The sequence below is a fragment of the Salminus brasiliensis genome, chromosome 11 (genome assembly GCF_030463535.1).
Source record: "Salminus brasiliensis chromosome 11, fSalBra1.hap2, whole genome shotgun sequence".
Taxonomy (NCBI): domain Eukaryota; kingdom Metazoa; phylum Chordata; class Actinopteri; order Characiformes; family Bryconidae; genus Salminus; species Salminus brasiliensis.
In genome coordinates this window covers 5,466,365-5,491,098 of record NC_132888.1, presented here as the reverse complement: position 1 = coordinate 5,491,098, position 24,734 = coordinate 5,466,365, and the positions used below count along the sequence as shown (strand labels likewise).

The window sequence follows — 24,734 nt, the reverse complement described above, 5'->3', positions numbered from 1 at the left end:
TTTGAATAGACTAAATTTCAAAGATATCTCTAAGCGTAGACACTACAAAAAGTGGTAGTTCGCCCAAGTACTCTCAGAGGAGGTAGGCCTTTAGTCTGCGTTTGAAGACAGCGAGCGACTCTGCTGTTCGGACACCAAACTAAACATTCCGCTGTTCTGAAAGTTCCCAGGCCTCCAGAATTCTTGATTGAAGCAGTCTAGAATAACTAGTACTTTCTAGAGCCCACCAAACTAAGCAATCAGGGGAGTAGGGCCTTGGTAGGAGATGTGACCAAGAACCCAATGGTCAATCTGGCTGAGCTCCAGGAGCTGTGTGCAGATGGGAGAAACGTCCAGAAGGTCATCTATCACTGCGGCACTTCACCAATCTGGGCTTCATAGCAGAGTGGCCAGAAGAAAGCCTCTCCTCAGTAGGAGACACATGACAACCCCTAAAGGACGCTCAGACTGTGAGAAACAAGATTCTCTGGGCTGATGAAACCAAGATTGAACTTTCTGGCCTCAATTCTAGGAGTCCTGTCTGGAGGAAACCAGGCACTGCTCATCACCTGCCCAACACAATCCCTACAGTGAAGCATGGTGGTGGCAGCATCATGCTGTGGGGGTGTGTTTCAGTGGCTGGGACAGGGAGACTGGTCAGGGTTGAGGGAAAGCTCAACAGAGGAATGTACAGCAGAGACCTTCTTAAGGAAACCCTGACCTGGAGAGCCTGGAGGTTCACCTTCCAACAAGACAATGACCTTAAGCACACACCCAAAACAACACAGGAGTGGCTTCGGGACAAGTCTGTGCATGCCCTTGAGTGGTCCAGACAGAGCCCTGACTTAAACCCAGTCTAACATCTGATGTGAAACTGGTCACCAACCAACCTGGCAGAGCTTGAGATGATCTGCAGAGAGGAATGGCAGAAAATCCCCAAATCTACGGGTTGCAAACCTTGTGGCATCGTACACAAGAAGACTGGAGGCTGTAATTGCTGAGTAAAGGGTCTGAATACTTTTGTCAATGCAATATTTCAGTTTCAGACAGGACACAGGCTGAGCTTTGCAGAGTTCAGTTTCCTACTAAATCGCCCTAAAACTTGGATGTTTATCGGTTTTAATGCAGATGGGTTCAGTTACAGATTTCATTGTCCCCACCCTCTGCAGAGACACACACAGCCTGCATTACATTAACACGCATTGCAGTGCCCAAAGAAATCTGTGCGTAAATGTGCTGCACCTCGACTGAGGATCTTCAGGCAGTGGCCGTTGTTGAAATTCCAGATTTTAAGGCAGCCGTCTCTACCTCCTGTTACAAGCCTTTAGGACACAAATAAGTAAAAAACAAAAGTGGAAGGAAAGTAAGAAAAATAAATGATGAACTGACTCGTATGTATATCATTTTTGATATGCTGTACAGATGAAAATATACAAAATGGCCTTGGCCAATCAGACCTTCTTCCTTTTGGGTCGAAGGTCATACAGGTTATGGCAGAGAGTCCATGAGCACCTCCATACTCAAACACTTGATTTCCTGTGTCCACATCCCAGACTTTAATGACCTAAAATAAATCAAGGAATGACTTTACCTGCAGTTTATGATGGGCAATATGTTTTTAATGAATGCGTCACTCACCCTAAAAATACAAGAATACAATAAAAGTCTTGGTATGACACTACAGTATAAAACGACTAAAATATTAATTATTAAAAATAATTTGTATTAAAATTACAAATTTCTAATGAAAATGATGTAAAATTAATTTCAATTGGGAAGTAGTAACACTGTTGCACAGTTAATCTGCCTGTCATAACATACAAAAAATAAATCTAAATAATCAAAAGTTTAGACACCTTTCTGTAAGAATTACAGTATGGACCCAAAGGTGACTGGCTTACCCTGTTTTACTCGATGGCACCATTATCATAATAAAAGATCCAAGCCATGGTGTCTTCCTCCAAAATGGGGAAATCATTTGGCTTATTTAGCAAATGACAAAGCAAAGCAGGAAGAGCTGCAGCAGCTCCCACTGTTTGACCAAAAGATGTAATTAACTAAAGAGTCCTTATTGATATATATAAAATCATCATGCCCACTTTGGTCACTGCCATTCTCACCCACTAGCCGGAATTACTTCCCTTGCACAGTGTCACCAGCATTAGGGCAACATGCTAACTGCTAATTCTTTTATGTTAGCTAACAGAACACACAATGGGCACATTGGCTAGCAGCTAGTCCAGAATGAGTAAGGCCAGTTATGCTCTCATGTTTGAGTTGGGCATCACAGAGGATCGAACATTCAGTCTCCCAACAATTGAGTTGGCGCTTAGACGGCTGTGCCACTCCAGAGCTTCATTAATACAGTGTTTGATATTGCAATAACAATGGCTTTTAACAATGCTAGCTTTGAGGACGCTTTGCTTTCTTCTAAAATCTGAAGAACGGATTAAAGAGAGCTCCAAGTGGCTCTGCGGTGTAGTGCGCTACCACTATGGCCCAGGGGGTCGTGAGTTCAAATCTTGAGCCATTCAATTTGCCATCGGTGACCGGAGTCTGGAAGAGCACAACTGACTGCGCTCTCTTCAGGTGGATAGACAAGGATTCCTCGGCCCTTATTATTCTTAAGTGATGTTGGCAGGTATATGTTAGCTGGTGCAGCTGGGAAGCGTCTCAGCAATGCCATGTCTGTGGCAGTCTGGTGGCGGCTGGCTTTGCATGTGTCGGAGGAGACCTGTGTTAAGTTACTTACCCTCCTCCTAGTGTCTGGAGCCTTGCTAGTGCTGGGGGGGGCTACAAACGTGCATGTCAATTGTCAGTAACAAATTAGAAGTTTTACCATTAAAAGAAATGCTAAAATTTGACAAACAACTTTATTTTATTTTTTTTTAATTAGCATAAACTTGCAAATGGCTATATTAAGCTTCAACATTCTTAATGCCATGTTAATGCTAACAGGCATCTTAATGCCAACAGGCTTAATGCCATGTTTCTTGGTATGAAGCGCAGGTTTTGCCTAAATAATGATTGAATGATGTGGGTTCTGTCATTGTCACCTTGACCCATGACAGTGTTTCCCTCTAAATAATCCTGCTAAGCTTTTAGGATGTGATTGCGAACCGACTAAAATTATGTATATTTTGCAGAGGGTGTCCCCAAACTTTTGACGCTATGTTAATTTCTCAATGTTAGCACACTCAACTACTCAATTAAAACTGGTTTTGGGTAAAGGTCAGTGTTAGTGCTACACTATTTTTTTTCCTTTTTGCTAATTTATCCTCAGGCCTGATTTTAACAGCATTATGGGCTCCTAGACTACAGAAGCAGATGCGTATTAATGGGATGCGAGGCCACACACTGCAGAGGTCCAGAACTGAGCATCAAAGCGAGCCAGCAGCGCTCTCGCAGAGCGGATGGCAGCACTTTATCTGCGTCCCCAGAGTGGGGCGAGCTTTGTGACAGGCAGTGTTCAAAGGCATCCACTCACCGAGCCTTCAGTGCAGCTCACCACCTGCCGAAACTCTGTGCTGTAACCACAGCACAGCACTGCCTCCTTATGGGACATGATGTAGCAGCCCTGTGGCTCTGCTCTGGGACACAGGGAGAAATCATGCAAGGAAATTAAAGGAAAACATCACTTGTGCTGGTTTAACTCCTACACAGTTCAACCAAGTCAGAGTCAACTTTGTAGGAATAAACATTACCCTGAGGGACAATGTTAATATTCTGGAAAATGGTCTGAAATAGTCAGTTTCACTTGTTTATTATTGTAATACATGTAAACAGACACAGATATTCAGATTTAATGATACAATTTTACTAAAGTTGAGCCTAAGTTGGCCTGGGTTGACAGTTTATTAGACACCTATATCATACCTACACTTATTGGTCATTTTTTTATCAGAAACACCAACCATAGACACTGTTGGTCCAAATGTATCCAGGTATCCCTTCTAATGAGTGAATTCAGCTACTCATAGGTGCACCCTTTGCTCACACAGGTGTTAAAAAATTAAAAAAGGTTGCTCTAAACCAAGCCAAGGTCACCATGGCCAATGTCAAGTGTTACCTATGGAGTACAAATCCTCAGCACTGAGCTGTGGAGCAGTAGAACTGTGTGATGGGGCTTCATCCATTACCTTTGGGATGAGCTGAAGTGGTCCAGAACTAATCACCCAACCTGAGAACCTGGCCTCACTAATGCTCTCATGGCTGAACCCAATCAACAAAGTCTTTTTTAGAAGAGCAGAGGTTGTTACTGCAGCAGACAAAGTGCTGGGTGAGCAGATGTCTACAAACTTTTGGACAAAATAAAAGAAATGTCAAATCTGTTGCTCATCTGTTGCTTTAAGACAGACAGTAAGACCATCATCTCATTTATTTGTATTGCAAGGACCCTGCCAGGGTCACAGATTGGTTCTATGTAAGGCATAGGTGCAACTGTATCAGGCACATTTACACTACATTTCCAAAAGTTTGTGGACACCCCTTTATATTAAAAGCATTCAACTACTTTAAGTTGCACCCATTGCTGACACAGATGTAAACAATGCACACCCAGAAAGTCTAGTCTTTGTAGAGAAGGATTGCCAATAGAATAGGACTCTCTGGAGCACCATGGCACCATACCTAATGCTGGGCGTGACCTAGAGGGGTATACCCCACCCTTAGCATTGGGCTGTGGAGCAGGGGGAACTGTGTTCCATGGAATGATGAATGGTGCTCCATCCAATACTTTTGGGATGAGTTGAAGAGTTTGGAATAACACTCTTGTCGCTAAATGCAATCAAATCTTCACAGCAATGCAGTAGAGACCGAGACTGATCTGAGAGGTGATCTCTGTTTTTTAATTTCTCTCAATTTCAGAAGAAATAATAAATGTAGGACTGTGGTACAGTGTTTCAGTCCAGTCCATCACAAAGCTATCTCCCCAGTCTCTTTGCACAAGATAGCTTATCAAGCCTCCGCCCCATACACACACACACACACAAACACACACACACACACACACACACACACACACACACACACATACACACTTACTTACTGGAACTGTGATCTCTGCTCAGTCATACTGCACCCACCAAAGACTTCTCCCCACTCACAATTCAGAATTTACACCTTACCCAGTCTATTTATAATAGCAATATATAAAGACCCATGCTTTACAGATGTTAATATATATATATATATATATATATATATATATATATATATATATATATATGGACTATACTGCATTGCTATATGGAACCGACCTTTGCTGTAACCCATCTTTTTCCATGCACAGGTTGTGTCAGTTATCTCCTGACCCGCTAGCCCTTTAGAAACTAATCAATGGTCAGTTTCTGACCACATCGTCACTGCTAGAGAAATGTGTGTATATATATATATATATATATATATATATATATATATATATATATATATATATATATATAGGTATGGGGGACTATACACCTACATTATTTACACCTTTACACCTTTATCAATGCAACATGATTTCATTTGATGAGCAAGTGTCCCAATACTTTTGTGTTGCTGGGTTTAGTATCACTGCTAGGTTGAGGAATAGGAAACCAATCAGACACATTTCTCCAGCAGTGACTCTGTGGTCCAAAACTGACCATTGATTAGTTTCTAAAGGGCTAGCAGGTCAGGAGATAACTGACACAACCTGTGCATGAAAAAAGATGGGCTACAGCAAAGGTGCTACAAAGCTGAGTAATAATGCCACAGAGGAACTACTTGGTAAAATGGTAGAACCTTAACACTGACTTCTTTTAAAAGGTTCTTCGCAGGTGAAGGCGAAGGTGAAGGTATCTACTTCATCCAAGAGACCTTCATGGAACCAAACATGGTTCTTCTATAGCATGACTCAAGTGCCTTTTTGCTTTTAGGATTGTAGGTGTGTAAAGACTGTAGTTCAATTCATGCACAGTTTGTGCCAGTTATCTTCTAGCCCTTCCTTAATGGTCAGTTTCTGACCACAGGATCACTGTTGGAGAAATGTGCTTGATTGGTCGGCTGTTCTTAACCCAGCAGGGATCCTGTAATTCTGTGTACAAGGAGTACCAACATGGTAGGTATGTCCAATTAAGCAGAAAGTCTAATTCTGTCAGTTCCTCTGTAAATGATCTAAAGTTCTCATCGTGACGTAGCTTACTTGGTTTTGAGTGACAGCAGTGCGAGTGAATCTGTGGCTACGTAAAGTCCCTTCACTGCTGAAGAGTACAGACAGGCAGACAGGTCGCCACGCAGCAAACTGGCCTTTGGATGGGCAGCAAAAAGGCAACACTGCGCCTGGATGTCCCATATCTAAAGAAGAACACAAAGAAACCACAGACAAGCCTCAGACAATCCCCAGTTTCAGAACTTCTAGTATTTGGGAATATCTATGGAGATTAACCTTCATAAACAATGCAGATTATCCGTCAAAGTGACAACCAAGAGCAAAGTCACGGCAGCTTCTCTGCAATAAAGACCATTATTCACTGCATGGTCTGGAATCCTTCTTTCACACGGGGTATGTATCCCTTTAAGCCTCCATACACAAAAAAAAACAATCATAAAAGCAGAATCCATAAATCCCACAGGCTTTGACAAATGGAGTCACTACAGTATTAGCATTAGTTCCCATCGTCTGGGCGGGTTCTGTTGCTTTGTAGCAGAAATGTGATGCAAGATGTGATGATTAAGTGTGTTACTGCAACTTTATCTGTTGTACACATGCTCTGCTTATGGACATTTTATAGGCCTGAAAACCTTGAGCAACAAGAAAAAACTATTGCAATTACTTTGTGTGATTACAAGCAATTCAACTAGATTTGCTACAATTAAACTAACAAGAAATGTCCACTTTTGGAATAGCACCTAAAGGTTTTGGCATTTAAACTCAAAACACATTGCATAACTTTTTTATAAATAATTTATTTATAAAAATTTATAAATACTAGTCCTGTCAATCTATTAAATGTTAATCGTGTTAATGTATAATAATAACAATAATTTCAACAATAACAATAATTTCGCATATTTATTATCACAGTTATTACCACTATTCCACTATGCCACCACTGTATTCACATAATTTATATATACATTATAAATTACATATACATATTTGTTTCCTCTTTGTTTTAAAATTTATTTGGTAATTTTTATTTTAGTGTTTACTTTATACAGTGTTTATTTTTATTTTATAGTGTTTACTTTATACAGTGTTTATTTTTATTAAATACAGTGTTTATTTAATATAGTGTTTATTTTTATTAAATAGTGTTTATTTTTATTTTATAGTGTTTACTTGATAGTGTTTATTTTTATTTTATAGTGTTTATTTTTATTTTATAGAGTGTTTATTTTTTATTTTATAGGGTGTTTATTTTTTATTTTATAGGGTGTTTATTTAAATTTTATAGTGTTTATTTGTATTAAATAGAGTGTTTATTTTGTAGAGTATTTATTCTTACACAAACTGTTGCAACTGTAACAACTGTTATTTTCCTCCTGGGATCAATAAAGTATTTCTGATTCTGAATCACAATGATAAATGAAATCAAATTTATTTGATATATTGGCATTGTCACAAAGCGGCTTTAAAGAATCAGTCATCAGAAAGAGCACAAGAGATCAACAAGACACAAAAACCTAAGACCCCCATTGAGCTAAGCAAAGCCCACAGTGGCAAGAAAAAACTCCCTCAGAGCTGGAGGAAGAAACCGTAGACTAAACCAAGACTCACAAGAAAGACATGTCCTCTCTGATCAGAACTATTTATAAATTATTGATTAACGTCAACGTACCACCATATAAGATGCATATTCTTCTGCTCAGGTGTGCAACATAATCATAATATTATAATAAATGAATCATAATAATCATAATATAGTATAACTAACATAATCATAGCAGTGATGGCAGGAGTGCTGAGAGTAATGATGGTTAATGGTGGTGGTAATAATAATAATAGAGGCAGATAGTTAAGAGTTCATGCCCATTTGAACAGGGTCATTAGGGAGGTAGCAGTGGCAGGAGGGTGGGCAGCTAGTCTGACATGGGTGGCAGGGGAGCCTGGTGGTCAGTCTGCCAAAAGGTCAGGCCTGGATAAGTGTTTAGTCATTAACTCGGAGGAGGTAAAGATAACACGGAGCATGTAAAGATATATAGTCAATATATATATATACCCAAGGAAGCTATATAAGTAAAAAAAAACTGTCTAGGTAGTGGTTGAGAGCAAATGGGTGGGCAGCAACCCTACCTGACCTGTCATTCATAGTGGACAGCCTGAACTGAACCTGGGGACAGCTAGAAATCCCAAGTCAGAGGATCTTAAATAGCAAGATGGGACATACATGGGGGACATATGTGGGACATACGAGGCACAGCTTACAAGTTACAGCTTTAGAGATCAGAAGTTTTGTTATGACCGAGCCGACGTCATTCTTTTACTCACCCTCGCACTGTTGTCCGTGGACACTGAGAAAATGCGGCTGTCCTCTGTGGAGATATGGAGGTGGAAGATGGGAGCAGAGTGACCTTTCAGAATCCCTGTAGGCCTCCTGTCATTAGAAGATCGTTAGGGAGTCACTACACAAACCGAGACATACCACCAGTGTTTACAACATCAGAAGAGGATCATCAGATATGCTACCGCCTCTGATGAGAACATGGCAGTTGCACAGACATTTTTACCATGTTTTCCTGAACTACAGAGAGAAAGACAGACCCCTCTCTGTTCTGTGACGCTAATGAGCAATGCAGCTTCTGGGAGCTCGGCTCCTGTCATCCCAAAATAATTACTTCCATTCAGGAGTCGGTCTTTGAGGAGGCAAGCTGCGCACAAGAAAGATGTTCCCGTACATGATAAAGGGCTTCCCATTGGCTGGATCATAGTAGAAGAAGGATGTGTGTTAGGGCCTTATTTTGCTGCTATAGGGAGGTGATTGAGCTCCGGCTGTAATGAGGTTACTGAAGTACAGCTGTTCAGAAGCTGCTTAATGATCTATAATCATTTTAATGAAAACAAATCCAAGCAGATGGTGACAGAAACAAAACACACATGAAGGTGTTATTGAATAATGGTCCAAAACAAACACTAAGTGCATATGAGGCCATAAGTAATTGGACAGTAACAGTTTATGGTGTTCTGCCTCTGATGCTCCACTGGTTGGATGTCAAGCTGTATTTTCCTCGGTAAAATAATAGTTAGTACAAACCATGGGCCTCAAATACCACTGGCAAAACCAAAACAGAGCTGTAAAACAGGCCAATTCCAACCCCAGAACTGTAGATAACATAACAGTTTTCCTCGGTGTGGTTGGTGTGGTGCGTGTGGTTGGTGTGGCGCAACAGATAACACCACTACCTGCCAGTGTGCTACCACACCACGTGGGATACTGGGGTTCGATTCCCGGTCTGGGTGACTATGCTGTGCTACACCAATAAGAGTCCTTGGGCAAGACTCCTAACACTACACTGGCCCACCTCTGTAATACCAGTAACCTTGTAAGTCGCTCTGGATAAGAGCGTCAGCTAAATGCCATAAATGTAAATGTAAACAGTGACTCATTTTGTTTACACCCCCAAACTTTACGTAACCCCAGCGCACTATAAAAAAAAAGCCCTAGTCAAAATAAAATTCAACCGTGAAAATATGGTGCTGTTCATACTTCATACAGCTAATCATCTCCAGATCCTGCTAGTCGTAGAAATATGGGTTGCTACAGGAACCAGGCCTTATGGCCAGGGCTTTTTCTGTGCCAGTGTCCACAGAAAGAGACCTTAAACTCAGCATGTGATGAAGCGAAAGCTGGGGGATCAAACATGGATTTGCACTAGGCTAAAAGCTAATGCTTTATCTCTTCTATTTAACGTCCGCTTCCTCGAAAACCAACTAAACAAACTTAGCTGAGCCAAACTGTAGCTAAACTCACACCAGAAGGGAAAGGCTTATTTTTTACTGGTGAGACTTGAGAAAGTCAAACCCAGGGAAGTGAGACGGGACAAGGCTAAAAGCTAACCTGTCTACAGTCTGTTCAGCTTGCTAATGGCACATCCTGCCAAGAGGACACAACAAGTGGACAGAGGCACTATTCGGTAAGACTCATGGATATTTACAGCGTTACTTTAAAGTCCTCTGTAAAGTCAGTGTTTTTTTTATTCTGAAGCAAAATAACAGGGTGGTAAACAGGCTTGTTAAACAAATGATAATTTTTTCACCACAACTAAAGTTACGCACTTACTTTATACACCAAACAACAACTAAAATGCTCAATAAATGCACTATTTGGCACCTTAAAGTGCAGCTGATGATATTTGTACAGTATTAAGTGTTATTTTGAAACCATACTAAATCATAAATCGAGTAAATAAGGTTAATATAATAAATTATAAAGCAATATGACCATAAATAATATGGTCATATTGCTTTACAGTGGATGTCTGTCTAAAGCTTGCAACCCATAAATATTGAATATTGCCAGACATTTGGTCTCTTCCCTGCTGATGCTTTGGTGGGCTTTTTTTAACTGGTCATTTTTAATCCCTGCTTGTTTTGGAAGCTTTGTCTGAAATGCAGCTCAGTAGGGTTCAGGTCAGGTGACCGGTTTGGGCAGTCAAAAACATTCCACTTTTTGGCCCTGACAAGCTCCATGGCAGCTTTAATAGCGGGATCCGGGTTGTTGTCCTCCTGCAAGGTCAAGCCTAAGAGTACTGAGGCATTCCATTGGATCTGAACAAAAAAAAAACTGTATTTCTGGACCCTTTAGAATTCCTCCTGTCAGCACTTCTTCAGTACGGATGAGTGAATCAGTTCCACTGTTGTAACCTGGTCTATTGTGCCTCTGGTTTACATCATGCCAGGGTATTTTTCTCTTTGCAGTAGTCTAGTCTAGGTGTCAGAAACTGATTTTGATCTGTTTCACAGTCAGAAAATACAACTCTACTGAATAGTCTACTACTTTGTTGGCTGTTGGGTTTTGTTTTGGGGTGTTGAGGGTTTTAACCCTTTACATCCTTACCATTTTGGCCTCTGGTTAGTGTTTCAGGCTCATTTAATTCCTTGGTAACTCCAAATACAAATGTCATATCGAGAGGCATGCTAGGCCAGTTTGAGGAGGGCATTGGCTTATCTAAAAGGTTCTTTAGCTCTCCAAATAAATGCACATTATTGCTTTATATTATGCATGTTTTTTTCATTTGTTCCGTATTATTCAACCAAGCCAGTCGGTCTCCAAATTCACAATATGATGAGACAGCAGGGGGCGAGGACCTGAGGGAGGCTGCTGCTGCTGCTCTAATCCAACATTGCCTTGGGTGTGATTCTCACTGTGCAGTGAAAGTGTCAGTCGGCAAAGCTGTGACAGAATGCAGGCCTAACGACATTAGGCCTTTTCATAATACCCCAAACTGAGAGTAAATGCTCCCGTGTGAAGATGCAAAGCTTCAAAATGAATTTGTATTATTAGGAAATCAGGTTTGAGCATTCCCAGTCAAACAGTCTGTTACTGTTAGAGGTTCTTCAAAGTTTGTGGCTGGAATAAGCAATGGTATGTTTAGAGACAAATGGGTGCTGAAATTTCATAAAACTAACACCTCTCCAACTGTTAAACATGTGGGTGGTTCAATCATGCAGTAGGATTGTGTTGCAGCCAGTGGCACAGGACACATTTTACTGGTAGAGGGAAGAATGTATAGGGCTGGATTTGCTCTAAATGGATTGGGCTTTGTGGCTGGAATAAGCAAAAGTATGTTTGGAGACAAATGGGTGCTGAAATTTCATAAAACGTACACCTCTCCAACTGTTAAACATGGGGATGGTTCAATCATGCAGTAGGATTGTGTTGCAGCCCGTGGCACAGGACACATTTTACTGGTAGAGGGAAGAATGTATTGGGCTGAATTGGGCTAAATGGATTGGGCTTTGTGGCTAGAAAGAACAATAGTATGTTTGGAGACAAATGGGTGCTGACATTTCATAAAATGAACACCTCTCCAACTGTTAAACATGGGGGTGGTTCAATCATGCAGCAGGATTGTGTTGCAGCCAGTGGCACAGGACACATTTTACTACTAAAGGAAGAATGGATTGAGCTAAATTCTGCCAAATTCTGGAAGGAAACCTTTTGTAAAAGAGCTGATTAGACAAGCTGTGTGTGTGTTTGCACATCTGTGTAAGCAATAGGTGTAACTTAAAGTACCTGAATGCATTCATTAGATGGAGTGTCCACAAACATTTATAGTGTACATTTCATTAACAAAAAACAGCTCACAGTAAAAACTGCTCACCCAGGTACATAAGGATTCCACATCCGTATCAGCCTGTCCATCCCCCCAGTGACCAGCAGGTTATTTACAGTACAGAAGTCAAAGGTTATGACCCCTTTATAAATGGAGAAGACAGTCTGGTCACAGGCCGCTCTGTGCTGTGGGTTTCCGAGGCCAAATGTTGCTTTCTTGAGCTTTCCCTCCCGGCACACCTCCTTGATCTCCCTCATCTGCTGCTCGATGTTGGTGGATGGGAGTATACAGCCTTGCAAAAGATTGGAGAATATAATCGCAGATTAGACAAGAAAACGCAAATATGCATTTTGCATGTAATATTTGCATATACGACTAAATATAAAGGCAGTTTTGTGAGCTTAATTAAACCCTGACCTATAACTCCACCCACCAGCCCACACATGGCAGATTCACAAGCATAGACACACATACACATACACACAGACAGACACATGGGACCAACTGACAGATGACTCATAGCTCTTTTCCCCTTCCCGTTTTCGGTCACGGCATGCTATTCAGATCAGATTAACTGGAATTTCATTACATTGAGGGCTTTGACAGATCCCTCCACTGGCATTAACTATGCTGAATAAATTGCTGTTTTCCTCTTTAGCCTGCTCCACAGACCTCTCCTCTAAGGGGAGACTGAAGATACGCGCTATTTTCAGATTTTAATGAGGAAAAAAAGAGAGATAATGATCATTTTGCTTCTGTTCCCCCATGCAGCGAAGTGCAAAGAGACCTTCTGTCCTTGATAGACTCTGCCGGCCCACTCACAATGAAAGCCTTTACTAATTGATGGAAAGGAACAACAGGAGAGAGGCTCATTTCACACGTTACCGATAACAAGAGCAGAGGCTTCGTGGTTCGACGTGGAAACGACGGCAGGAAAGCTCTGGAAGAATTTCACCTGAAATGACAGGATGTTATGAGGGGTTTGTGCTAAAAATATGGAGTGTATTCTTAGTGAGTGTCTTTTTCATCACCTTGTCTGAGTTTCAAATCGGCAAACTGTATCCAGCATCAAAAATTACTGTTAACGACAGTTCCGAATAATTTGGATTTTACATCAGCAGTTAAAGCGATGTAAGTAGGATATGATTTAATCCATCAGGATTTAATGGATTGTGAAAAGTGGGCATTCTGAAGCAAACATCGGAATAAGCTTGCATACTACAGCTGCAATTAAAGTCAACAAGATTTGAAATTCATGGCATCTCCCTTTATTAATCTGGCGTATTTTCCAGGGAAACAGGATGTTTGAGTGGGTAATAGTTGTGGTTCCAAAATAAACATTGGAATAAGCTTGGATATTACATTAGCAGTTAAAGTCGATATGGATAATTTTTTGTAAGTGGCGTAGTACTTCAGTAATTATTGGGAGCGGGACATGGTTTTATCAACCAGGATATGAATGGACTGAGAAAAGTGTGTATTCCAAAGCAAACATCAGAAAAAGCTTGGATTTTACATCTGCAGTTAAAGTGAATGTGTTTCGGATATGTTTTTTTAAATTAATGACACAGTGGATGATAAAACATATATTGACTTTAAAAGGAATTGCTTACATGTACGAATGCCACACACCTCTGACCTCTGCAGACCACTAGAGGTCAACAGTACAATTTAAATGAACTGGCTGGATATTTGTTAAATATATATATATATATATATATATATATATATATATATATATATATATATATATATATATATATATATAATAGATCAGCCTGTGGAGTTGGATCTGATGTTTTTATTGCTGTGTAAAAGATCTATGTTCTTCATTCATTCTTGTTGGATGCACTGTATTTTTTACAGAATGAGTGTGAGCTAATTCAGAGTGCAGTACACCTTAGAAAAGTAAAATAAAGCAGTATAAGGTTATATTCAAGATGAGCTACCCAATAAAAGCACTGTTAGTGTGTTTCCTTATTTCTTTATTTTTATTTGTTGGTCTAATTTTTCCCCTTTTCTCCTAATTTGGTACTATTTAACCCACCCGTTCATATCTCACACTAGCACTAGCAATGCTTTCGACAGTAAGAGGGTAAGGACTTAGCATTGCCAGGCAGTCAACACACTTCCCCAGATCCACCACACCAGCTAACATGTGCTGGCCATTATTTAAGAACGATGAGGGAAGAAAGCGCCATCTACCCACCTGAAGAGAGCACGGCCAATTGTGCTCTCTCAGACTATGGCTGCTGATGGAAAAGCAGCATGGCTTGGGATTTGCACTTGCAACCCCCAGGCCTGAGTAATACCATTTGACAGTATTATGTTTATCAGTGTTGTGTAGCTCCTCCAGTTTTGAAAATAATGCATTTACGTTACACACATGCTGAGTGTGACTGGTGTTTGTGTTTTGTGCATAACAGTCATCAATGGAATATTCTCTCATTTTTGGAAATACTAAAAATAATGTTAAATATCTGAATAGAAAAGCTGTGATTGTCTTGCTGGAATGTCTATTGTTTATTGTGGCTTATTTTCTGCATGCAAACTGACAGGATAAACAGACAAGGACATCTGCAAAACATCAATGTACAACCTTCTTGGCTTCTACAGAAACCCATGACAACTTAAAAAAAACTATTTGAATGCTTAAATGGTTCTTTGCTTGGTTAAGTGGTTCTTCTCCAAGGTTCTTCTTTCTTCCTTTTTCTTTACTTAAAAATGTTTCTATACAGCCTTCTATACCGAACCCTTTTGCCTTACAGTGTATAACATATGTCCATGTGTCCATTTCACATTGCCAGTTGAAAAAATAGCCTGACCTTTGTTACCCAGTCTTGGTGAACCTTCCATCTAATGTAAGTCATGTTCGGAGACTGGACTGCATGGTCAATGCCAATGCTGGGCACATTCTCGACCTTGGGCAACTTCTTCCACAACCTAAAGACAAAAAACATCTCACAGAGCTTCTGAAAGAAAACATGAATTAATCATATTCCACCTTGTTGTGTCGAAACATAACTCAGATTCTGACTTTCCTCTGGAAAACCACAGCATGTCATTCAAACGTGCAATTGAAATCCAAAAATGGTGCGCTGGCTGCATATAAATGTACATATACGTATACACACCGCACACCGCCGGGCTTGGCTATACATATACAAATGAGTTAATTTCACTCATTTCACTCCAAGCGAATAGTTGGGAAATTGGTGAGTGTAATGCTTACCATGTAATGCTTTCCACAACATGAATCCAAGCATGTAGTATTTCTCCACTGAACTGTGTCAGCATTTAATCTCAAATATTCATTTATTAAAATAAGTATCCTGCATGCATGACTTCCTGCAGTAATTTAGCTTGCAAAGGAAGCAGGAAAGGAAACGAGAGTTATTAAAAAGCTTGTTTACCTCAGCGTCTCCCCCACCGATGTCATTAGGATGATGTTCACACAGCCCTAGGATGCCAAAGGCTCATAATTAATCAGACAAATGCCATGAACCATTCTGCCTATCTGCTTGAATCAGTAGCCAGCCACTGGGTCTGTGGTTACCTGAGCATCACCGTACACAATAGCACATTCATCAGGGCCTGTATAGCTGTGGAGAAGAAAGAGGGGAGGAAGGAAAAGGCCTTGATGAGACCATCTCTGAGATGGACAGCAGCTTTACTGAGAGATACACTATATATATATTTCTACTGTTAGATCCTTTAAAGTGTTCAGAGCTGCTTTAATAACCTTTTGATCTCAAGTTCTCGACTGTACTTTCGGGCAGATTATTCAGTGTCTACGGTTCTAGAGGGCTCACCAGTAGTCTAATTTCAGAGGCACGGTTTCCAGGGAATTTAGCTGACAGTAAGGCTCCAGTGAGGAAAGCTCATACAGCTGGATTTCTCTGTCCCTGAAACACAGAAAGGAGACTTTAAGGAAATGACAGTTTCTACTCAGTCTCATAAAACACATTATTAAGTCTATTTGAGATGATCAGAAGAAATCAATGACCAATCAAATACAAAATACACTACTTGGTTATTGGATGTAAGTTCATTTTTACATATCTATATTTTACCTGAGCATTTCTGTCACTAACTTTACTTCCATATTAAGATTTAAATAAGAAAATACATTTTAGTAAATCTTAATTTATGGTGTAATGTCACATTTGCCACATTCTCTTAATATAATATTGTTTCTTTTGTCTTTTGTCTTGAGTTTTTATTCTTGTTCTGTCAGTTGTTCTGCTATCAGGTGTCAACCAGAGAAGGATGGTTTCCCCTTGGTAAGAGTCTTGGTTTCTCTCAAGGTTTCTTCCTCTTGATCTGTGGGAGATTTTCCTTGCCGCTGTCACCACTGGTTTACTCAAAAGAGGCCCGGACCCGAATCTCTGTAAAGCTGCTTTGTGACAGCATTCATTGTGAAAAGTCTATATAAATATATTTAAATCTAATTTGAATTAAAACAATTTATTAAATCAAAGATACCAGAGCTAAGAAAGCCATATTTTACCATGTCTCATGTTGTTAACACCCATTGAAAAATAAAGGCTCCCTAGTTATAAGAAATGAATCCATAGTTATAAGCTAATTAGAACCATTTATAAAAAATATATTAAAAACTACAGTCTTGTGAATAAATTTTTTGTTCATGCTACTTTTAGTTTTTGCTTTGCCAAAAAAAATTATAAAATATTACTTATATGATTTTGCAGATGATGCTATACTTTTAGCATAAAGTATTTTTTTTCTGCCACTCATTAAAAAATGACCTTCAAAAATCAGTTAATTAATTACTTTGATTACATTTTGGAGCATTTACTTTTATACTTTAAGTAAAAATGTAAAAAACTTTTAAAAGCTTTCACCAAAGTATTTTTATTAGAATACTTTTTGATTAGAGTCTAGTTACCTAAGTATAGGACTTTATTAGCCACATTAGCTTTGTCCCTCTAGTCCAAAACAAAATAACTCAAACCTTTCCTGGCCTAAGGAATACTGAACTATCACTTTAAGAAGAATGTCTATAAAGTATTAGTGAGTTTTTCCTATGGACATCCTCACGCAATTGGACCATCAATACATTAAGCTTCGCCAAGGGCAAGAACCTTATTGAGCAGGCAAATGCCATCAATCTAAGGATTCTAATTGGTTTGCCAACTAACGGAACTCCAATCTCAGAAGGTGATGCTTTAAAAGGCAGTCTACAGACTTTTCACTCTCAACACCAAAAAAGACAACAGATGCTTTGCCTGGTGTGACTCAGACTGCAGTTTTTAACCAATATTCTTTAGGGATGCATATAATTATGTAGAACATACACTCCAATGGAGTTCACACAAGACATTAAAATGTACTCATTGTTAAATGTACAGGCCTTTGATATAATAAACCAGGCAGGAGTTCAATCTGGATACTACAAGAATACTACCAGACACCCTGATTTACTCACCCTGTTCCAATGATCAGCTTGTTGTACTGTGGCATTGTGATGAAGTCAGTTGCCCACTTTGGCTTTCGTCCAATTGGTCTTTCATGCTTGTCAAAATAAAATATATTAAAAAATGACATATACAGTATGAAGCTTCAAGGTCTTCAACATTTGTGAAAATTATCTGTAAGGCCTTTAATCAGAGCTTGAATTTGTTCAGAAACTACAGACATTAGAATAAATACAAATGGAGAAAAATGAACAGTGTTTTTTAAAGCCAGTGTGCTCAATTCCCATCCAACACCTAGTTTATCTAATCAGTCCTTAATGAGAGTAAATCAGATGAGCTGCTGGTAGAACTGAAATCCATTCAGTGTGTTCTTTTAGCTGTGTTCATCTAACTGTGCTCTTCCAATGGTGTTCTTCTACTTGTGCATTGGTTTTCTTCTAACTGTGCCCTTTTAACTGTGTTCTTCTAAATGAACTCTACTAACTGTGCTCTTTTTACTGTTTTTTCTAACTGAGCCCTTCTAACTGCGCTCTTCTAACTGAGCTCTTCTAACTAAGCTCGTCTTACTGTTTTTTCTAAGTGTGGTCCTCTGACGGAGCTCTTCTAACTAAGCTCTTAATGGTACTGGTACTCTTCTAACTGTGCTCTTTCAACTAAGCTCTTCTAACTGTGCTCCTCTAAGCTCTTCTAACTGTGCTCTTCCAACTAAGCTATTCTAGCTGAGCTTCTCTAACTGTGCTCTTCCAACTGTGCTCTTCTAACTGAGCTCTTCTAACTGCGCTCTCTAACTGTGCTCTTCTTACTGTTTTTCCTAACTGTGCTCTTTTAACTGAGCTCTTCTAACTAAGCTTGTCTTACTGTTTTTTCTAAGTGTGGTCCTCTGATGGAGCTCTTCTAATTGTACTCTTCTAACTGTGCTCTTCCAACTAAGCTCTTCTAACTGTGCTCTTCTAACTAAACTCCTCTAGCTGAGCTTCTCCAACTGAGCTCTTCCAACTAAACTCTTCTAACTGTGCTCCTCTAAGCTCTTCTAACTGTGCTCTTCTAACTGTGCTCTTCTAACTGAGCTCTTCTAGTTGTGTCCTTCTAACTGTGAACCTCTGACTGTGCTCTTCTCACTGTGATCTTCTTGGGTTTATGTTTATTTCTGTTGACTCTAATATTACATAATATTGTGTTTTACAGCCATGATTTCACCTCCTGTAGAATCTTTCCATTATGTGGAGGTTCTTTAAATTTTGAAAAGGTTCTTCACTCACACATCTCCTATACAAAAAACATAAAGAACCATGCACTGAAATGTTCTTCAGGGCCCCTATACAGTGCACATTTTTGCTATGTGTCGGGGGCTGGAACAGATGAAAAATGTGGCCCATCTGGGGTCCCTGAGGACTGGTTTGAGAGCCAGTGTTTTATGGCATCACTCCAAGCAAATCTGTTTGGACTCCACCTGTTATCTTTAGTTACTCACAAACACACTTTTGCTCTTCCTTAGCTGAAGTTTAGAGCTCCAGTAGTTGACTGCCCCATCTTCTCTGACAGTCACTATCATTCCATCAGCTGTGGGGTGGATCCGCAGAATGGGCTCCCCGTGACTCAGTGGCTTCATGCTAGCTGGCAATGCGAAGGCCGCCTGCTTACTGCGGACCACCAACTCCTCTTTTTTGGTGTACTCCAACTGCATATATGTGCAGAACTCATCCTACATTTACACACATTAAACAAGACAGCGCTAAATAAACATTTGCAGAGTTTCAACCAAGCGTTTGCACAGTGTGAGAAAATTCAACAGCAGTAGTTTTTTCTCCTGTTTAGACAAGATATGCTCATCTCCAGCTTCTTTCACACATACGAAGTGGGTGGAATGGTTTACAACTGCTTATTATCTGTGTTTTTTCTTTCTCTGTGAACTAATGAAGTGTGAATTTTTAAATATCCATTTCTACAGTCAGTAAAGCTAATGAAAAAAGGAAAACACTGTGCTTTTCCATTGAAAATCCTATTCCCGAAACCTCTGTGCTACCAATGGTGTACCCTCAATGTTAAAAAATTAGTCTTCTCAAGTAAAACAACTTAAGTATATAAATACAACAGCATTTCTTAATCTGCTCAATGTTTTACTCCTGCAAGTCACTACATCCTGCTTTATCGGACAAGCTACTCAAGCTGTTGTGTTGACTAATAAAGTTAAATGCAATTGGGCCAACTAATAAGAACGTCTTCAACCTACGTTAATGTTAGACACATTTACATTTTACATTTACAGCATTTAACAGATGCTCTTTTCCAGAGCGACTTACAACAGTGCTTCACTGTTTATTCAAGAAAAACCTTTAAAAAAAAATTCAAAGATACCTCTAAGTTTAAACTTGACTAAACACAAGTCAATATGGAGACCATAGTACTCTTCTCTTCACCTGAGTACTCTCAGAAGAGGAGGGTCTTTAGTCTGTGTTTGAAGACAGCGAGCGTTGGACTCTGCTGTTCAGACACCCAGGGGAAGTTCGTTCCACCACTTCGGTGCAGGACAGAGAAAAGCCTGGACGCTTGTGGATTTGATAGGAAGGCGGGTCAGGCAGAGCCGTACTTATAGACATATAGATACACAATGTCTAAATATTTGTGGACACCCCTTTTAATAAACGCATTCAGCTATTTGAAGTTGCTCCCATTGCTGACACAGATGTGCAAATACACACAAACAGCTTGTCTAGTCCCTGTAGAGAAGTACTGCCAATAGAATAGTACTCTCTGGAGCAGATATACATGAACCCTTTGGCAACATGGCTAATATTAGCCAGGTGTGTGGGCTAGAGGGGTAGGAGCAGTGGAAGACCTGGGTTCTCTGGAATGATGGATGGTGCTCCATCCAATACTTTTGGAAGGAGTTGGGGATAGTTTGGGAAGGTGGGGTGGTGATCATCCAACATTCTGACCTTACGGACGCCATTGTCTGAATGCAATCAAATTCTCACAGCAATGCTCCTTCTTTTCAGATCAGATTTGAGTCACTTTCATATGTGGTCATCACTTACATTTCTGAATGCAAACCAGCCACATTTTATCTGAGCAAAACATCGGAATTGACTAATGAGGCTTGTTATGTGGATGTAGCCTTAGACTGCAGGGTTTAATGTAGGTAAGAGGAGTGTGTGTGAGTGTGTGGGCTGGTTACAGGTTGAGGGGGCCAGATAAGAATCTTTATGTCTCACAGACATCGCTATGCTGATGTTGACAACCCCCAACTAGTCAACTTCACTGCAGCATCCATAACCAGAAAGAACAAATCCTTGACCCAACTCTCATTCGACGCCCACGTCACCTCTATTGTTAAAGCATCACCTGTGCAGCGCAGCTAAAATTAGACCATTGTTTTTTTTGGTTTGCAGCTGAATCTCTTATAGGCCTACATACTTTCATCTTTACTTGTTTGGACCACTGTTACTTCTCACCAAAGTATTGTATCTTCTCGCCGACATAAGCTTTTCTTCCCTTCACAAGCTTCCCTTCAGATGGTCCAGAACTCTGCAGCTCATCTTCTCTGTCTCTCTCTCTCTCTCATAACCACATTACACTTATTCTCCAAAGTCTTTACTGGCTTCCTGTAAAAGTACCGCATTCCCTTTAAAATTCTCCTGCTCACGTATAAAGCTCTTAACAACTTCGCTCCTTCTTATCTTCTCCTTCCCTATAAACCCACTCACACTCTAAGTTCGTCCTCATTAAAGCTCCATAGATTTGGTGTTCAGGGTAGATCTTCTCATCATCTCTGGAACTTTCTTCCTCCACCAGTCCGGCAGCCTAATTCTTCTTCCGTATTTTAATCAGATCTTAAAACCCATCTCTACTCTCTAGACTGCAATATACTCTAGACCTAAAGCAACCTTCTCATAACATCTTCTGTTGTTCTGGTCTGTTTTACTGTGTTATCTTGTTGGACTCAGATGTTCTGAGTATTATTATGACTATACCAATCAACCACCAGGGTCACCTGCGGTGGGCAATCGTGTTTCTATGCAGAGGTGGTGACCTGTCATGCAAAATGATGAAAAGAAAACATCTCACATAAACATTTTTTTTTATTTTCACCCTAATTTGCATCGCCAATTACCCAACCGATACATATTCTCCCCATCGCATGCAATGCTCCCAACACTGGGAGGCTAAAGACTGACTCACGCCTCCACCAACACATGCACAGCCAGCCATCACCTCTTTTTTTGAACTGCTGCCGGTGCAACGCCACTGGGCAACCAACACCCTCGGAAGAACGCACCATGTACCCAGCTCTGATGCATCAGCCAGCGGACGCCAGTGCTGGCCAGCACTGCACTGGAACGATGTGGTGAGAAAGCACCCTCTACCCACCCTGGAGAGAGCCTGGACCCTGCAGCTCTTTCGGGGCATTGCCTCTTTTTAACGATGCAACATCACTGGGCAACCAACACGCTCAGAGGAAAGCACTGTGTACCGGGTTTGGATGCATCAGCTGGCAGATGCCAGTGCTGGCCAGCACTGCACTGGGGTGATGTGGGGAGAACGTGCCATCCACCCACCCTGGAGAAAGGAAGGCCAATTGAGCTCTCTCTGGGCATCGCCTCTTTTTCCAGACTGCCGATGCAATGTCACTGCGGCCTTATTCTGCTGGACCACTCTGGGCCTTTAAACACGAAGAATCCCGGATTTGCAAAGGTTCAATCACAGGTTATTACATAAGTATGTTTCAGGTGTAGCAGATGTTTCAGAGGTCTGTCTGATTTTCACATCTTTCTCTTCTCAGTAGAGTATTGGCTCTTGCCACGTCTATTTAGCTGTCAGAGTGTTTGAGGCTTGCTCATTTTGAGAGTATGTGTGTGGAATAGGCAATAGTGCATTAGATAAAACTGTTTATTTCCAGACGGAGAGAGGTGGAGTTTGTGACTTGTATATTATCTCTGTATTATTCATACCCATTCAACGCTGCCTTGTCCAGAGTAATCGATCTTCATGAAGAGCTCGCGAATTTGAGTGTCGCTCTGTGACATTTAGAGAGAGACGTCGGAGGGAAATATATGAGTGCGAGAGCAGATACAGTGCAATATCATTATCGCATGGTGAACAGTCTTAGACCTTTCCTAATTCACCTGCAATCAAACAATACGCTCTAATCAAACACACTCAGGCCATTCGGGCAAAGGAACGTGTGAATAGTAATTAACTTCTCTAGTACTGGATTGATTGCATTAAGACTTACAATATCACGCAGACCCAAACACTTCTTAATGGTCAGCCTGAACTGCGGGAGGCCGAGAGATCTGGTGCCAGCCTTTTCAAAATCCTGCCCAAGAGAGAGGTTTGCAGGAGACAGCTCTATTATAATGCTAAAATATACAAAAAGTACAGTGCGATGATATTTTGACGGCTTACCTCAAAGGCCAGTTTCAGCTTTGTGAGACTTTCAAGAGACACTTTTTGCTCGATCTGTAGAGAGGGAAGAACTTTTGGCAACACATTGTTTTAAGGAATGCAAATTAGTGGATGGTTAAGGTCTTGTTCTTGGTTAAATAGCATTTTAATTGGATATTTCTATTTGATTTATTCAATATACATCAAGCTTTCTTCACTATTATTCATTATTACATTTATTACTTTTATTGTTACTTTTATAATGATTCATATCACCAAAAATGCTCTATTATTTGTAACAATGCACAATACACACTTTGTTATCACCCTGTTACCACCCAGATGTTTTGACCAGATTCTTATATATAGTATTTTACATGTTATTAGTGTGTATTGTGTGTAATTGGCAGCATGTTGGTTAATGTGGGTTCTAGGTAGTGCCAGGTTTATTGATTTGTCTGACTCTATCAAACTAATAAGAGTTTAATAAGTCAAAATACATCAATAATCACTAATTAGAGACTGAAAATCTCGAAATAAGTCATTTTGCATCACAAATTCATCATATCTGTTCTGTACAAAAGTTCAGTTTATCACTAACTACTTAAATTAACTAAATTAACATCTGCCCATCTTGCCTGATATGACATTTCAGGTGCTATAAGTTCTACTCATCACTGATAAGAGACTGAACAGCACTAAACAATTTGCATAACAGGGTGGTAACAAAGAGTGTATTGTGTTTTGTTAAAAGTAGTAGTCACCACATACCAGCAATATGCACTCCAATAATGTACTAATAAAGGTCATAATGAATAAGTTTAATGCATAGTGAATAAATCAGACTTTATTGAATAAAGAAACCAAACTGTTACCTTTTATTTTGCATAGATTATGCAATTTTGCATATTATTATTCCCTCAAGCACCTTTCAGTGCATGGTTTTTATTAATGGTTTGTGTGAAGAAAGTTCAAATGTAGAAACTCTGTGTAATCAGAATTCATTATGTGAAGTTTCCTAGTCTAAACTTCTAAAAGGTTCCTCACATTCACAATCTCTTTTCAGAGTTTGTGATAGATACAGAAGTAGATATTCGGTGGCATTGCTAAAAAAAAACAACTTAAAATTATTAATTAATTTAAAGTGTAGTATTACTTACTTGTTTCACGTGAATTTTAATTTAATAAAAAAAAACATAGGCTACATCACACATCCTTGTTTCAGTTTACTTTCCTCAATACCCGTACTGATAGATTGTACAGTATTGTGCAAACGTTTTATATTCTTTAATTTCCAGTCAAAACAGCTTTATTCCTTTTAGTTATTCCTTTTTAAAGTCAGAATAAAAACACAAAACACATATTTAGCAAAAATGACCCAGAAGCCCCAACAACTAAATTAATATCAGATGTTTGAGTGTTTAGATCTCCATCTCTACCTTTATCACAGCTTTTATTTTTTTCAGAAGATTTACTTTCAGTGTTTCCGCAGAAATCTGCAGGGAGTTCTGTCCACACCTCCAGTGTTCAGGCTTAAAAGTTGGAGCATTTTCTGCTTTCTGCTTCTAGCCATCAAAGTCAACCCAGAACAGTTAATGATGCTGAGGTCTAGACTCTGGGGTTGTCAGTCCATTGATTTGAGAACACCAGCAGCCTCAACAGTTTGATTTCCTCTTGTTTGTCTGTTTGCTT

At 39.9% G+C, this 24,734-nt stretch overlaps 1 protein-coding gene across 1 annotated transcript in view; it reads right to left on the bottom strand.

Moving 5' to 3' along the window:
- The window catches only part of wdr95 (WD40 repeat domain 95), a 49,209-nt gene that overhangs the window by 11,957 nt on the left and 12,518 nt on the right, over positions 1-24,734 (bottom strand). The window contains exons 3-18 of the mRNA XM_072691944.1: positions 23,064-23,117; positions 22,891-22,974; positions 22,607-22,672; positions 19,129-19,359; positions 17,669-17,754; positions 16,032-16,124; positions 15,776-15,821; positions 15,633-15,679; positions 15,045-15,162; positions 13,105-13,174; positions 12,268-12,511; positions 8,435-8,540; positions 6,146-6,297; positions 3,467-3,569; positions 1,437-1,543; positions 1,222-1,301 (exon numbers count right to left, since the gene is read on the bottom strand). Of these exons, the coding sequence (XP_072548045.1) occupies positions 1,222-1,301; positions 1,437-1,543; positions 3,467-3,569; positions 6,146-6,297; positions 8,435-8,540; positions 12,268-12,511; positions 13,105-13,174; positions 15,045-15,162; positions 15,633-15,679; positions 15,776-15,821; positions 16,032-16,124; positions 17,669-17,754; positions 19,129-19,359; positions 22,607-22,672; positions 22,891-22,974; positions 23,064-23,117 (1,687 nt within the window). The remainder of the gene's footprint in view (positions 1-1,221; positions 1,302-1,436; positions 1,544-3,466; positions 3,570-6,145; positions 6,298-8,434; positions 8,541-12,267; positions 12,512-13,104; positions 13,175-15,044; positions 15,163-15,632; positions 15,680-15,775; positions 15,822-16,031; positions 16,125-17,668; positions 17,755-19,128; positions 19,360-22,606; positions 22,673-22,890; positions 22,975-23,063; positions 23,118-24,734) is intronic.